Source organism: Pleurodeles waltl, chromosome 7 (assembly GCF_031143425.1).
Source record: "Pleurodeles waltl isolate 20211129_DDA chromosome 7, aPleWal1.hap1.20221129, whole genome shotgun sequence".
Classification (NCBI taxonomy): Eukaryota; Metazoa; Chordata; class Amphibia; order Caudata; family Salamandridae; genus Pleurodeles; species Pleurodeles waltl.
In genome coordinates, this window is record NC_090446.1 from 412,865,198 (window position 1) to 412,881,581 (window position 16,384).

At 46.0% G+C, this 16,384-nt stretch overlaps 1 protein-coding gene across 4 annotated transcripts in view; it reads right to left on the reverse strand.

Annotated features, from left to right (window-relative positions):
- The window catches only part of RALGAPB (Ral GTPase activating protein non-catalytic subunit beta), a 1,713,320-nt gene that overhangs the window by 1,229,922 nt on the left and 467,014 nt on the right, over positions 1–16,384 (reverse strand). For all 4 annotated transcript variants that reach the window (XM_069243900.1, XM_069243898.1, XM_069243901.1 and 1 more), the window contains one exon: positions 11,737–11,953. In XM_069243900.1, the coding sequence (XP_069100001.1) occupies positions 11,737–11,953 (217 nt within the window). The remainder of the gene's footprint in view (positions 1–11,736; positions 11,954–16,384) is intronic.

Here is a 16,384-nt window from a genome sequence, read left to right on the forward strand (position 1 = left end):
AGGTCCCCTTAATTCCACTTCCAGTAACTGGGGTTCACTTTGAAATGGTAGGAAGTGACATTGTTGGTCCCCTTGACCCTCCAACTGCATCAGAAAACAGATTCATACTTGTCTGAGTAGATCATACACCCAGGTATCCCAAAGCAATTCCCCTGCAGGCTACTACTGGCCCTGTAGTAGCCCTGTAGTAGCTAGGGACCTCAGTGGTATCACTACCAGAGTGGGCTTTCCAAAGGAGGTAGTGTCAGACAGAGGTACAAACTTCATGTCTGGCTACATGAAACATGTGAGATGAATCTGGACTGACCTATAAATTCACTACCCCATATCACCCACAAACCAATGGCCTTTTTGAGAGATTCAACAACACATTGAAAGGTATGACTGGTGGACTCCCTAAAAAACTCAGAAGATGGGATGTAATACTTCCATGCCCCCTTTCTGCTTACATGGAAGTGCCATAGAAGGGAGTTCACCCTTTGAACTTCTGTTTGGGCATCCTGTAAGGTGACCACTTAGTCTTGTGAATGAGGGACAGGAGAGACCTCTCAGATAACCCAAGCAGGATATTGTGGACTATGTACTTGACCTTTACTTCAGAATGGTTTAATACATGGTTGAATACATTGAGGCCAGCCAAGAGCTGCATAAGTTATGGTATAACCAAAAGGCAGCACTGGTGGATTTCCAACCAGGATAGAAGTTGTGGGTTTTGGAGCCTGCAACTCAAAAGGTCCTCCAAGGCAAGAGGAGTGGACCCTACCCTATCCTAGAGAGAAAAAAGTGGACGTCACCTGTAGGAAAGTACCCTTTTTTTTGGCATGGTTATGCGCACTTTTTGCCTGCGGTCAGTGTATTTTGACTGAGTTCACTGGGATCCTGCTAACCAGGACCCCAGTGACTGTGCTCTCTCCCTCTAAATTTGGTTGCTTAGGACTCACCACACCCCACAATTGGCATATTGGTGCCCCCATATAAGTCCCTAGTATATAGTACTTAGGTACCAAAGGCATTGGGGCACCAGGGGTTCCCATTGGGATGCCCATGTATTGTGCCACCCATCGGAGCCCATGCAAAATCAGTCTACAGGCCTGCCATTGCAGCCTGCGGCAAAAGGTGCATGAACCCTTTCATTACAGGTGGTGCAAACACACCGAATTAACAAACAAGTCAATGTACAAGTAAATGATGTAGTATATTTTAAATTGAAACCGACCTTTCTAGTGGTAGTTCCATGTCCTCCTTAGATAGCAGTATCTCAAAAGAAAGTGGTTCCTCTAAGCAAACACCCCATAGTTCATCTAATTTTTTAGTCAAGATGGAACGATTACGCCTTGGAACCAAAACAAATCGAAGAGAAACAAGACTAGAAGGGGTGGGAAACAATGGAGAAAAAGGTTCAGAAAAACAGGGGGTTCGCACACATCCCAACAGATGTGGTAACAGAAAGGGCGCAGTCACTCTAAAGGTGGGCAATCCATTGGCTGCCACCATACATTCTCTGTAATGCCCCTAAAAAAAGCATTTCGGTGGCACCCCTGAACCCCAGAACTCAGATCCTGATGACCTAAGACGACCAAGGACAAATAAGAGTCGCACCTGCAGAAGAGGTGAAGAGAAGCAGCTGACCTGGTATCAGCTTCGCCAGATTGTCTGCAATCCTCGATGGACTCTGCACAAAAAGACAGCTCGTCCTGCAGCTGAACCTCCAGAAACTTGGGAGTGCTGCCTGCCTTCAAGAAAGATAAGTTTCCCACGAACAGCAGATGTGCTCACCAACCAATTCTTACATTTTATTTTTTTTAAAAAAGAAGACTCTGCAGTCTCTGGAACCGCAAAGATCTGGCACCTTAAGTCACCACTGCACCAGTCGTCACCAACCCAAGTGAGAGTGGACCTCTGGTGCCAGCAAGGTCCCCCAGCTGTCCAGAGTCCGAGTCCATCGTGGTTTTATCCCTCCTGGACTCCCTGAAGTCGCCTGCATCCTCTGCACACAAGACCCCTCTCCCGCAGTCTTTGTGGTGAGAGAATCAGACACCTAAAGCAACCGCTGCACACTTGTCGCCACCAGCCTAGGTTGAAGTGGATTCCTGGTGTCAACAACATCCCCCAGCTCTCCTGAGCTTGAGTCCACTGTGGTTTCACCCCTTCTGGACGCCAAGACGATGGCTGCAGGCTCAGACCACACTGTTAGTGCTCCTGCACAATAAAACCCAATGCCAATGGACATCCTTGCATCCGTTGTCTCTGGGCCCTCGTTAAGGGGACCAAAGATGCACCTACGTCCTTGACTGACCCCCCCAGCCAGCGCCTCAGCCTAAACCCACGGTGACCAATCCCCACTGAAATACACTGGGCACCAGATGTTGTACTGCAGCTCTGCACCAGGTTGTCCCTGTGCTGCCTGGATTGACCTGTGGATGTGGTCCTGACCCTCGCCCAATACTCACCCTTAGTCTACAAGTTTGGTCCCATGAGTCATCGTAAAGTGCTGATTCTCTGAATGTGTTTTCCTTCCATAGGACCACATTGAAGAACTCTGACAATTGCACTGTTGTTTTCTGCAAGTGTAAATAATTTATGCTTAAAAATGTACTTACCTTATAACAAAGGTCTTGGGTTTAATATATATATATATATATATATATATATATATATATATATATATATATATATATATATATATATATACACACACATATACATAATTTATTATTTTTTCTTTTTCTAAATTGGTCTCGGATTTATTCCATGAGCATTACTGACGGAGTACAACAAATGCTTGGCACTACCCTCTGACAAGCCTAGCTACTCACCGCCACTACCACAAAATAGAACATTAGTACTATCTAATTTTGCCTCTGCAAACTATTTGGGGATCCATTGGCCTCTCTGCACAGGGTACTACTTCTTAGTGTACCATATAGAGAGCCAGGTTCCTCAATATACTGCACCCTGCCTTAGGACTGAACATGTCTGTTGTAGGGGTGTGATCAGTATAGGGAAAGGTGCGGAAGACATTGTGACGCGAAGGGTTAATTAGCTTGAACAGTGTAGATGAGTGAGATGCCTGCTGAAACCCCCCGAAAAACGTGGAAAAGTTCATGATATTATTTTCAAGCTTGTTTGTGTAGAAGACTCCGTCTCAACCTTGAGAACGAGAGTACAGGGAGAAGATGGAATGAAAACAAAGGCTAGGGAAGGGCAGAGCAGCTAAGTGCTGATAACATAGCTAGAAAATGCCAGAAAGAGATAGAATCCAAGCTTCGAGTTATTTAAGCACTGAAGTGTGGGTGAGGGACTTGAAGCTCGCAGATGGAGTTGTGAAAGCTGCCATGGCCCAGCGCTGCCTCCCTGTTTTGCTGACCGTGATGCTTGAGGGGGAGAGAGGTCCAAGCAGGCGGTAGAGGGCTTTCCAGCATTTCGTGGATTAAGTTAATTTCCACACAAGGATGAAAGGCCTTTGTTTCTCTGCTCTATTATGATTTATTATTTATGCTTGCACTGTGTTTATAACCTGAAGTATTCAGCTCGTTTATATTTTGCTTTCTAAACATCTTAGTGTGAGCCTGCTGCAGTAACTGAAACATGCATTTTGGTGTGCAGTAAATCAAAGCTTATCTGAAGTATTCAGCTTGTTTATTTTTTGTTTCCTGAATATCGTAGTGTGAGCCTGCTGCAGTAACTGAAACATGCATTTTGATGTGCAGTAAATCAAAGCTTATCTGAAGTATTCAACTCATTTATATTTTGCTTCCTGAACATCGTAGTGTGATGCATTTTGGTATACAGTTAATCAAAACTTATATCTGTCAATGAACTCTTTGCTTATATATATATATATATATATATATATATATATATATATATATATATATATATATATATATATATATGCATAGATGCTCTTTGTAGTGTACTTAAATATAAATAGATGCTTTTCATTGCTATTCTTATTCCACTATTGTTAATGTGCTAAATGTCTACATTTACCTGAAATTCTAGTAAAGCTAAATTGTATTCATAATTGGCTTGTGGTCCTTCATTGAGCGTCCTTATTGACTTATACCGAACAGGTGTCAACCAGTCACCTGAATAAGACAGGGTGATTTTTTTTTTTTTTTTTTTTTAAAGAGGAAGCTTTAGGCTTTGCCATTAGTTGAAATGCCAACGTTGAGTTAACAGTTTAAAACGACTCTACCAATCTGCAGTGGCAGGTTAAGACGCACGTTTTCACATTGCCACAGCCATGGTGGCACAACAGGTGCTGCAGCTTTGGCACTTTAACATACAGGCCCTGGTTATCACTGGTACCATGCACTAGGAACTTATAAGTGAGTAAAGTTATACAAATTGGGTGTAGGACAATCTGAGATATATCTTGTAAGGTCCTAACAGTGGTACTAAGGTCTGGTTAGCAGGACTCAGTGCACTCACAGAATCTAAACACCAGCAGAATCAGTCCAAAACTTTGGGGGTGATCATGCAAGAAGATTTACTTACACATGTCTAGGTTTTCATTGTCCATTGTAAAAGCATCCATTGTACAAAAGCAAGAGGGCGGAAGTTAGACTGGAAGGGCCCAGAATAGACATTTTAGCTTAAGCAGCACTAAAATGTGAATAAAATTGGCTCCTCCCATTATGGCTATGGGTCATTGCACCATTTTGTAAAGCACCTGATTATTTTATTTTTTAAAAAGATTTTCATATATTTGTTATCTTTAATGAATCATATTTCTGTGTAAGCCAAACGTCTACATTTGTCAGCCTGGTAACTGCATGCTGTTCATGTGCTAACTTGGTTCTACATTTAAAATCATTTTTTTTCTCCAATTTAGCATACATCCCTGACATCTTTTTAAACAACGATGCTGCCTCTTCAATTGCCTGTAATTCTTGCTTGGGGTCGGGAGTGGTAATTAAGACATCATGTTTATCAGTTCATTGTCCTCCTGTCACGCAACACATTTATATGATTGGCTAAGGCCAATAGTAGGAGTGGGAATTCAGATGAATCTTGTGTCCATGATGCTCATCCTCACCAGTCTCCCCCTCCCTTTGAGCCATAAAACCAATCAACTATACAAGAGGAGAGAAGATGCAGTTAATTTTGACTCTTCAATCCCTGCCTAATTTTGCAAATCCACAAATGCTAAACTTATCACCAACATTCTCTGTTCCCTCAGTCTAACCCTGCTGGAATTGCTGAGAGCACAGCAACTATTGGGGTAAAGAGTTTTTGTTTAAGCACTCATACCTGGTAATAGGGGTTTGTAACAATTGGAAAAATGCCCAGAGACTGCTTTTGGGTGTAATATTTGCTACACAAGCAACGATTCAGGTAAGAACTGAATGAAAGATCTAGGAAGTTGGCTACTAAAGGGGCTAAACTCGCACAATAATTAGGACAAAGTAGCTTAAAAATAAAAATAAAAAAGTATAACATTTATATATGACTATGCCCCATCCCCAATCCCTGGGGCTGTCACAGGTGCACTCAGCTAGGAGCAATATATACCGGCCTGTACAACAGAAGAGAGTATGAGCATTATTATGATTTAGCACGATAACACAGACTGAGTTAACATCTCCCCACTGTTGTATGGGCGACCTTTGCACTAATGTTAGAGAGGTGGTTATTACAACAGATTTTGAGGATGTCAGATAAACTTCTGAGATTATTAGTAGCAAAAGATGATCAAAGTTAAGAGATTGTGGGGCTCAATCCACAGGAAAATGAAATCCACGGAGGTAAAGGGCCTACTGTGATGGGGGAGGAGGAGGCTGAGCCATGATTATGGTTAACCACAGAGCAAAGAGAATCCCTTTCATGGACCCAAACTGCTCCCCTATAATATTATTGAAAGGCTCAAAATTGAACAACCTACGTATTATTTGAAGATTTCTGACAGCAATCAGTCCTAAAAGATACAACCAAGGTTCATGGACAGTATCATTTAAGTGTTCAATTTAAGCTATCAGACCCGTGTCCATTGTTTTTGCAATTATCATATTTGATTCAGAATCAGGCTTGATTCACTAAAGGTGTATCGCAACAGGTACATATCTAGTCAATTGTTACCTGTGGTGTATTATATTATGCCACCTGCTCAAAGGCTAAATGAGAATACTCCTTGTCTAATTACACCATCATAATGCAGGCACTGTTTTTAATTAACAGTGGTTCATCGGGCAAGCAATGCGCAATGTAGTGAATGAAAGAACAAAGAGTTTGAAACCACTTGGCAGAAAAAGGTAATTAGAAGTTTGGAGAAATGAAAATATCTAACTCCCAACTGCCTTCTTTTCAGATGAAAATTCAACTAACCTGTTGTTGAAAAAACATTTCAACAAGCCTGTAGGAGGCTGGCTCTGTATATACTATATAAAAATAGGATGCAGTGGGCACACAGTCCAGGGGTTCCCCAGAGGCTAAAGTAGATAATACTAATGCTCTTCTTTGTGGTAGTGTGGTTGATCAGATAGGCTTATCAGAGGGTAGTGCAAACCATTTGTTGTACACACACAGGCAATAAAGGAAGCACACACTCAATGACTAACTCCAGGCCAATGGTTTTCATCCAGCAAAAATATACTTTGTTACTTTATTTCTAGAACCACAAACTTTAGTTTGCAGGTAAGTACATTTGCAAGTAAGTATCATACATATGTATCAACACCACTTTGTCTCAATTTGGCAAGTTAAACAGTTTTCAAGAAAATAGCAAAAATCTGTTTTAAAAGTTGGCACTGAAATTTTCAGAGACAGTTCTGGGGTAACTACAATGCTTACAGTTCCAGTCTCTGGGAGTTCACATGTCGACAGGTTGGGGCTCAAGTTTACCCTAAACACCCACCACCAGCCACACGGGGCAGGCTGGGTGCAGAGGTCAAAGTTGATGCAGATTTAGAATGGGCTCCTATGGACACTGGTGGCACTCGGAATTGGATCTGCCAACAAGTAAGTAAGTACCCGCTTCTTCGAAAGGCAGACCTGGGAGGTTTCGGTGAGTACCGAGGCAGGGCGCACAGGTCAGCACCAAACACACAACCTGAGCGGAGCAGGGGCGGCCGGGTGCAGGGTGCAAACACAGAGTCGGGCTCCCAATGCTTTTCAATTGGGGGACCCTCGGGGTCACAAAGATGCTGCAGGCTAGGTCCAAGGGGTTGGTTCCAGAACACCACAGGCTGGACAAGGAGAAAGGCTGCCTGCTGAACGTTGCTGGACCAGTGGTCGGATTCCTCAAGGCCAGGGGGCTGCGGGAGAAGGGGTACCTTTAGGAAATCAGGAATCTTTGTCCAATTCACTCACGGGCAGGAAAGTCCCTCCAGATTTAGGCTGCAGGCGTCGTCGTGTTGGTCAGGAGGGGTCAACCCAGGGTTGACACAAGGTCAGAATCACCTGAGGACCTGCTCTGGACTGGTGGGCCACCTGGACAGGGGCCTTGCTCGTCAGGTGCAGAGTGGGCAGGACTCGCAGTTCCGGGACAGTTCTAGAGTCCTTTGCTGGAGTTTCTTTCTGGACAGGGCTCCTGTCCACATGAGATTGTGGTCTTCTGATGTGCAGGCAGACCTGTTGAGGCTTTTAAGAGGCCTCTGGTCCTGCAAGATGCATCGCTTTTTGTAGCAGGGCTTCAGAAGCTAGAGACAGGCCTGTGGGGCTGGGGCAAAATCAGTTGGTGTCTTCAGTCTTCTCTGCTGGGGGTCAGCTTTGCAGGCCTTCTTTCTTCTTATTGTCTTCTTGAGGTCGCCAGCAATGAGATGGGCTAGGTTCAGGGGAGCCCTTAAATCCTGGATTTAGGGGCGTTACGAGGGTGACTACACCCTTCCGGTGTCCACTCCATTTGGGGAGAGGTACACAGACCTAACCCTATTGGTCCCTGTCCTCCACACCAAGATGGGGGATTTTGTAAGGAGGGGGTCACTTCAGTGCTAGACACCTAGGGGAGATCCAAGCTGAAGTAGTCACTCCTCCTTGTTTTTCCTAATTTTCCCACCAGAATTGCAGCCAAAAGTGGGGCTTTTTCGTGGGGGGGGGGTGCGGGCATCTCCACTAGCTGGAGTGCCCTGGAGCACTGTAACAAGAGACCAGAGCCTCTGAGGCTCACCGCCAGGTGTTACAGCTCCTGCAGGAGGGGGAGGTGTGAAGCACATGTGTAGGAGGCTGGGCTGGCTTGTAGTGGGTACCAGAGGTACTTACACCTTGTGCCAGGTCCAGTTATCCCTTATTAGTGTAGAAGAGGTGTCGTAGCTATGGCAAAGCAGCTTAGGCTGAACTAGGAGACATGTAAAGCTCCTACTATACCACTGGTGTCATATGCACAATATCATAAGAAAACACAATACACAGATATACTAAAAATAAAGGTACTTTATTTTTATGACAATGTGCCAAAAGTATCTCAGTGAGTACCCACAGTATGAGGATGAGAAATATACACAAGATATATGTACACAAACCATAATTATGCAGGTTATAGCAAGAAAAGTAATGCAAGCAGTGTAAAGTTACAATAGATTGCAATAGGAGCACATAGGTATAGGGGCAACACAAACCATATACTCCAAAAGTGGAAGGCGAACCACGAATGGACCCCAAACCTATGTGAGCTTGTAGAGGGTCGCTGGGACTGTAAGAAAACAGTGAGGGTTAGAAAAATAGCCCACCCCAAGACCCTGTAAGGTAGGTGTAAAGAGCACCTACAACCACCAGAGAGCACAGAAGTCGTGATAGGGGGATTCTGAAAGGAAAACTAACACCAGCAAAGCAACAACAGTGGATTTCCGGACCTGAGTACCTGTAAGACAAGGGGACAAAGTCCAAGAGTCGCGACAGTGTCGAGAGTGGGGAGGAGCCCAGCAAATGCCAGCTGAGGGTGCAAGGAAGCTGCCACCCGATGGAAGAAGCTTGGTGTTTAGCAAGAACGAAAAGGACTAGGAACTTCCCCTTTGGAGGATGGATGTCCCACGTCGTGAAGAAGCTTGCAGAGGTGTTCCCACGCAGAAAGACAACAAACAAGCCTTGCTAGCTGTAAGGGTCACGGTTAGGGTTTTTGGATGCTGCTGTGGCCCAGGATGTCGCCACTTGGATGAGGAGACAGAGGGCGCGCCCAGCAAGTCAGGGAGCCCTCACAGAAGCAGGCAGCACCCGCAGAAGTACCTGAACAGGCACTTGGAAGAAGAGTGAACAGGAGTCCACCCAAAGTCACAAAAGGGAGTCCCACGACGCCGGAGGACAACTCAGACGGTTGTGCACTGCAGGTTAGTGTGTCGGGGACCCAGGCTTGGCTGTGCACGAAGGAAATCCTGGAAGAGTGCACAGGAGCCGGAGCAGCTGTAAATCACGCGGCACCCAGCAATGCAGTCTAGCATGGGGAGGCAAGGACTTACCTCCACCAAACTTGGACTGAAGAGTCACTGGACTGTGGGAGTCACTTGGACAGAGTTGCTGAGTTCCAGGGACCACGCTCGTCGTGCTGAGAGGGGACCCAGAGGACCGGTGATGCAGTCTTTTGTTGCCTGCGGTTGCAGGGGGAAGATTCCGTCGACCCACGGGAGATTTATTCAGAGCTCCTGGTGCAAGAAGGAGGCAGGCTACCCCCAGAGCATGCACCACCTGGAAACAGTCGAGAAAGCCGGCAGGATGAAGCGATACATGGTTGCTAATAGTCGTCTTGCTACTTTGTTGCGGTTTTGCAGGCGTCCTGAGCAGTCAGCGATCGATCCTTTGGCAGAAGGTGAAGAGGGAGATGCAGAGGAACTCTGGTGAGCTCTTGCATTCGTTATCTGAAGAATTCCCCAAAGCAGAGACCCTAAATAGCCAGAAAAGGAGGTTTGGCTACCTAGGAAGGAGGATTGGCTACCAAGAGAGGTAAGAGCCTATCAGAAGGAGCCTCTGACTTCACCTGCTGGCACTGGGCACTCAGAACAGTCCAGTGTGCCACAGACACCTGTTTCCAAGATGGCAGAGGTCTGGGACACACTGGAGGAGCTCTGGGCACCTCCCCTGGGAGGTGCAGGTCAGGGGAGTGGTCACTCCCTTTTCCTTTGTCCAGCTTTGCGCTAGAGCAGGGCTGGGGGATCCCTAAACCGGTGTAGACTGGCTTATGCAGAGATGGGCACCATTTGTGCCCATCAAAGCATTTCCAGAGGCTGGGGGGGACTACTCCTCCCCAGCCTTCACACCTATTTCCAAAGGGAGAGGGTGTTACACCCTCTCTCGGAGGAAATCCTTTGTTCTTTCTTCCTGGGCCAGGGCTGCCTGGACCCCAGGAGGGCAGAAACCTGTCTGAGGGGTTGGCAGCAGCAGCAGCTGCAGTGGAGACCCCGGAAAGGCAGTTTGGCAGTACCCGGGTTCTGTGCTAGAGACCCGCGATATCATGGAATTGTCCCCCCCAATGCCAGAATGGCATTGGGGTGACAATTCCATGATCTTAGACATGTTACATGGCCATGTTCGGAGTTACCATTGTGACGCTGTACATAGGTAGTGACCTATGTACAGTGCACTTGTGTAATGGTGTCCCGGCACTCACAAAGTCTGGGGAATTTGCCCTGAACGATGTGGGGGCACCTTGGCTAGTGCCAGGGTGCCCACACACTAAGTAACTTTGCACCGAACCTTCACCAGGTGAAGGTTAGACATATAGGTGACTTATAAGTTACTTAAGTGCAGTGGTAAATGGCTGTGAAATAACGTGGACGTTATTTCACTCAGGCTGCACTGGCAGGCCTGTGTAAGAATTGTTAGATCTCCCTATGGGTGGCAAAAGAAATGCTGCAGCCCATAGGGATCTCCCGGAACCCCAATACCCTGGGTACCTCAGTACCATATACTAGGGAATTATATGGGTGTACCAGTATGCCAATGTAAATTGGTGAAATTGGTCACTAGCCTGTTAGATACAAATTGGAAAGCAGAGAGAGCATAACCACTGAGGTTCTGGTTAGCAGAGCCTCATTGAGACAGTTAGGCATCACACAGGCAACACATACAGGGCACATACTTATGAGCACTGGGGCCCTGTCTGGCAGGGTCCCAGTGACACATAGACTAAAACAACATATACAGTGAAATATGGGGGTAACATGCCAGGCAAGATGGTACTTTCCTACAACATGGCACGCTCCTATAAAGCCTCAGACAGTAGCTGCAGTCTAGAAAATATAACAATCACAGTAAGCATAATAGAAGCATGGATTTTATGTAAAAACGTAATGGACGACATCTCTAAAATATGCATAGGAGATGGCCATTTTTCTGCAGTAATGGCTGGAAACTTCTAATTTAAACACATCTGTAAAGCAGTTATCACTTCAATTAAAATGAGTCAAGTAAACCTATCTTGGACAAAGGAGGAAAAAAGTACTTCTGTTGTGAATTTCTAAAAGGTCTGTGCTGTTATCCAGCCTGAATGGTCATTTACAATACGTGCTCAGGAAAGTAACCAAAGATCACTCCATCTCTCATAATCCAGCAAGGTAAATGAGGTGAGGGAAGCAGTATGTTTATTTCCAGGCAATCAAGAAATGACCCATTTCTCATGCAACACACAACTATATTTCTCGGTTTTCTAATATTTACAGCCTGTGCCTGCCAGCAAGACTCTGCAAAATTTAAGTGCGATACAACAAACTATATTTCATTTTCTTAGCTTTGTGAGTTTTTACTGTGGGTAAAAATCGTTAAACATGACAAATAATCAACCTCACTCTATTGTTAGTTAACATTTACCAGTCATGCTGTTGTCTCGGTTGATTCCATTATGAAGCTTACAGTGAACTAAAGATGCATCGAGCAACCATGACCCAAAGAGGTTCAAGATGCTGTTCACTTTTGGCCTTGTGGGGGCAGGAAGAGGCCGAGGCTCAGAGTTTGTCTGATTTGGACTGGAAAGTGGAGATGTTGAGTTTGTCTGATGCTGAACTCTTGACGCCTGGGAGGTGGTAACCTAAGAACAATCAGTGAAATAAAGGTACAAACATTATATGTTCAATCTTTCCATAAGTAAAATTTGAGACTTAAATACAGAAAAACCATGAAGCATTTGCCAGGAGTTTCGCTAGAGAGAAACTGAGGTGTTTTATTTAAATACATTTCTGTTATTCAGAGAACTTTAACATATAATTAAACAATCAATGTTAATTTGTAAATCTAAGAAAAGTGAATTATTATGGGGGTTGGATGATAGTTTACCACAACTAATAAAGTAATTGCCTGTTAGGTCCAGTCACAGGCTTCAAAAATTTTAAGAAGAGCTCAACCCCTGGTGAATATGGCACAGTGAAGATAGGCTAAACATAAAGAAAATGTGTAAAGCAATTGGAAGTACCAAAATTGGTAAAAAGCCGAAAACACAACACAATAAAGAACAAGTTACTTACCTTCGGTAACGCTTTTTCTGGTGGATACAATAGCTACCTGTGGAATCCTCACCTTATGATTCTCCTCACCTTATGAATTCTCCCATGCGCCAGCATCCGATGGAAAATCTTCCCAGCTCTCCACGTCGACAAGGACGTCACAATTGCACGGCTCCACACCACTCTGTCTGACGTCACCGTGCCAATAAGGGGTCCACACCGGCGTGCTGACATCAGTTTCACCCATTTTTTACGTGATTTTGAGGCGAACAGGTGAAAACCGACCTCACAATAGCTCAATGAATACATATATACATAAAACCACAATGATGCAATAGAATCAAAACCATGATTTATATATACACTTAAACACCAAAGTTTATATACACTTGTAAAACAAACATCTTAGTGTAACCAGACAGGCAACGGGGAGGTGGGTGGGACTGTGAGGAATCCACAGGTAGCTATTGTACCCACCAGAAAAAGCGTTACCAAATTTAAGTAACTTGTTCTTTTGATGGATACAACTACTTGTGGATTCCTCACCTTATGAATAGAGTCCCAAAGCAGTACTGCACTCGGAGGTGGGTGCCTGACTAGTTACACCAAGAAATCCTCCAATACAGATTGTGCAAAATGGCCGTCCCTCTTTACCTCAGAGTCCAAGCAGTAATGCTTTGCGAAGGTGTGGAGGGACGCCCAAGTTGCTACCTTGCAAATATCCACCACCGGAACCCCCCTCGCCAGGGCCGAAGTGGCGGACTTAGCCATGGTCGAATGGGCTCTAATACCCTTAGGGGGAACCTTCTTTGCCAACGAGTAGCAGATCTTGATACAAAGAATGACCCACCTGGAAATCGTTCTTTTATAGACTGCTCTGCCCTTCCTCTGTCCAATATACCCCACGAACAGCTAGTCCTCCAGGCGAAAGTCTTTCATCCTCTCAATATAAAAACTGAGAGACCTTTTGGGGTCCAAACAATGAAACCTCTCTTCCTCCTTCGAGGGACGAGAAGGAGGGTAGAAACATGGAAGGGTAATGGTTTGCCCCATATGAAAAGGAGTGACAACTTTTGTTAGGAAAGCCGCCCTGGTTTTCAGCACTACTTATCCGGAAAGAATAAGGTAAAGGTGGGTTTTACAGAAAGAGCCTGAAGCTCACCAACCCGCCTAGCCGAGGTTACAGCTATCAGAAAAACCACCTTAAGAACTAGAAACCTTAGCGGGCAAGAATGCATGGGTTCGAACGGTGACCCCATTAAAAAAGTTAAAACGAGATTCAGATCCCACTGAGGCATATGAAAAGGAGTGGGAGGAAACCTATCAATTAAACCTTATAAAACTCTAATAATAGGTGATTTAAACAAGGAGGGCGGATCTGGGAGGCAACGAAAGGCTGACAGTGCCGCCAAATAGCCCTTAACAGTAGCCACTGCACAACCCTTCTGGGCTAAATCTAAAGCAAATAACAGAATATCGTAGAGGTAGGCCCTCAAAGGATCAATTTGCTTCTCTTCATACCAAGCCACGAATTTTGCCCACCTGTCGGCATAAACGGTCTTAATGGAGTGTCGCCAGGGTGAAAGAATAACATCCACTACATCTGGTGGGAGAGAAAAAGAACTCAGATTGGCCCGTTCAATCTCCAGGCATGAAGGTGCAGGCTCTGGAGGTGGGGGTGTAGAACCTGCCTCTGCGACTGCGAGGGGAAGTCTGCCCTGAGAGGGAGACGGAGCGGAAGGCACAGCAAGAGTTGGAGAAGGTCCGTGTATCACACCCTTCCTGGCCAATCCGGGGCTATTAATATAACCTGAGCCCGATCTTGGTCTATCTTCCTCGGAACCCGAGGAATCAAGGGTATGGGGGGAAATGCGTAAAGCAACTGGTTGCACCAAGAGATCTGAAACGCATCCCCCAAAGCTCCTTGCATTGGATACTGGAGGTTGCAGTATGACGGGCAGTGCACGTTTTTCCGAGTGGAAAACAGATCTATCCTTGGAAAACCCCACATCTGAAAGATGTGCAGGAGCAGATCCGGATGGAGACGCCACTCGTGATCGACCGGAAAATGTCGACAGAGCCCGCACGTACGTTGAGCACCCAGGCCAGATGATTCGCTACAAAGCAAATCCGATGGTCCCAAAGACAGGACCATAGTCGCAGAGCTTCTCTGCATAGAAGATACGACCCTACACCTCTCTGCTTGTTTATATACCGCATTGCGGTAGTGTTGTCCGTGAGGACCTGAACTGACTGACCGCGAAGGGGCGGGAAGAAGGCCTTGAGAGCCAGACTTATCACCCGCAATTCTAACAGATTGATACAAAAAGTCTGTTCCACTGGAGACCAAAGACCCTTGACCTCCAGGTCCCCCAGATGAGCTCCCCAACCTAGAGTGGAAGAATCCGTCATGACCGTGGCCACCGGAGGCAGCAGTGAAAACGGCCTTCCTTGAGAAAGGTTGCCGTCCATAGCCCACGATCGTAAATCCGCTGCAGCGTCTCTGGGGATCGCTATCGACTCTTCGAGATCCCCTTTGTGTTGAAACCACTGCTTGCACCATTGGAGAGCCCTCATGTGCCAACGTGCATGAGTGACCAACCGAATGCAAGAACAGACCGAGGAGGCGTAGGACCTTGAGGACTGGAACAACCGCTCCATTTAGAAACACTGGAATCAACGCCTGGACGTCCTGAATCCGCTGAGGCGGAGGATAGGTCCTATTTAATGTAGTATCCAGTACTGCCCCTATGAACAGGAGGCGTTGAGAGGGCTCCAGGTGAGACTTGGGTACATTTATTGTAAAATCCAGACTGAACAACAACTGAGTTGTCACCTGCAAGTGACGCAACACAAGCTCTGGAGACTTGGCTTTGATCAACTAATCGTCCAGGTAATGGAATACCGATATCCCTTTCCTTCTGAGACTTGCTGTCACCACTGCCATCACCTTTGTGAAGACTCGAGGTTCTGAAGTAAGACCAAACGGAAGGACGGCAAACTGGTAGTGTTGCGACCCCACCACAAACCGGAGATTCTTCCTGTGCGACTTGAGAATAGGGATGTGAAAGTAAGCATCCTGCAAGTCGTCAGACACCATCCAATCCTTTTTGCTCAAAGCCAAAAGTACCTGAGTCAGCGTCTTAATTTTTCCTGTTTGACGAACCAATTCAAAATCCTCAGGTCTAGGATTGGTCTCAAACAACTGTCCTTCTTGGGAATCAGGAAGTATCTTGATTAACAACCCCGACCCCTTTCCTGCTCTGGAACCAACTCCACCGCACTTTTTGACAACAGGATCTGAACCTCCTGCTGCAACAACAGAAGATGGTCTTCTGAAAAAAACGAGGGACAGGGAGGGATGGGAGATGGAAATTCCTGAAAAGGGAGAGCATATCCTTTTCTCACAATGTTCAGAACCCAGGAGCCTGATGTAATTAACTCCCACTCGTGGAGAAAAAGACGTAATCTTCACCCTACCGGAGAAATGTGGTTGAAAATGGGCAGAAAACTAGGGCTGCTTCCCTTGTTGTTGTCCTCCAGCGAAAGAGGATGATGCAGGGTGCTGCTGGGTGGCCCCTCTTGTCCGAACCCTCCCCAGCCCTCTAAAAGATCTATAAGGGAGGCTGGTAGACTGTTGGACTGTGGATTGGGGTCTCCCACAGTAAACGGCTCCACGCCCAAACCCCCTAAACATCCGAAAGGACCTGAAAGGGGTAGTAGAGGAGGCTTGCAGACCCAAAGACTTTGCTGTGACCCGACTGTCTTTAAAGCGCTCTAGGGCAGAGTCCGCTTTATCACCAAAAAGTTTTTCCCATCAAAGGGCAAGTCCAGGAGAGCAGTCTGTACATCAGAGGAAATACCAGAGGACCTCACCATGTGTGCCTCCGGGTAGCAATAGAGATGCCCATCGCCCTGGCCACCAAGTCTGTGGAATCCAGGCCAGACTGGATTATCTGTTTTGCTGCAGCCTAAGCATCCGATAGGAGTTCTCCAAATTGCCCCTGCACCCCCTGTGG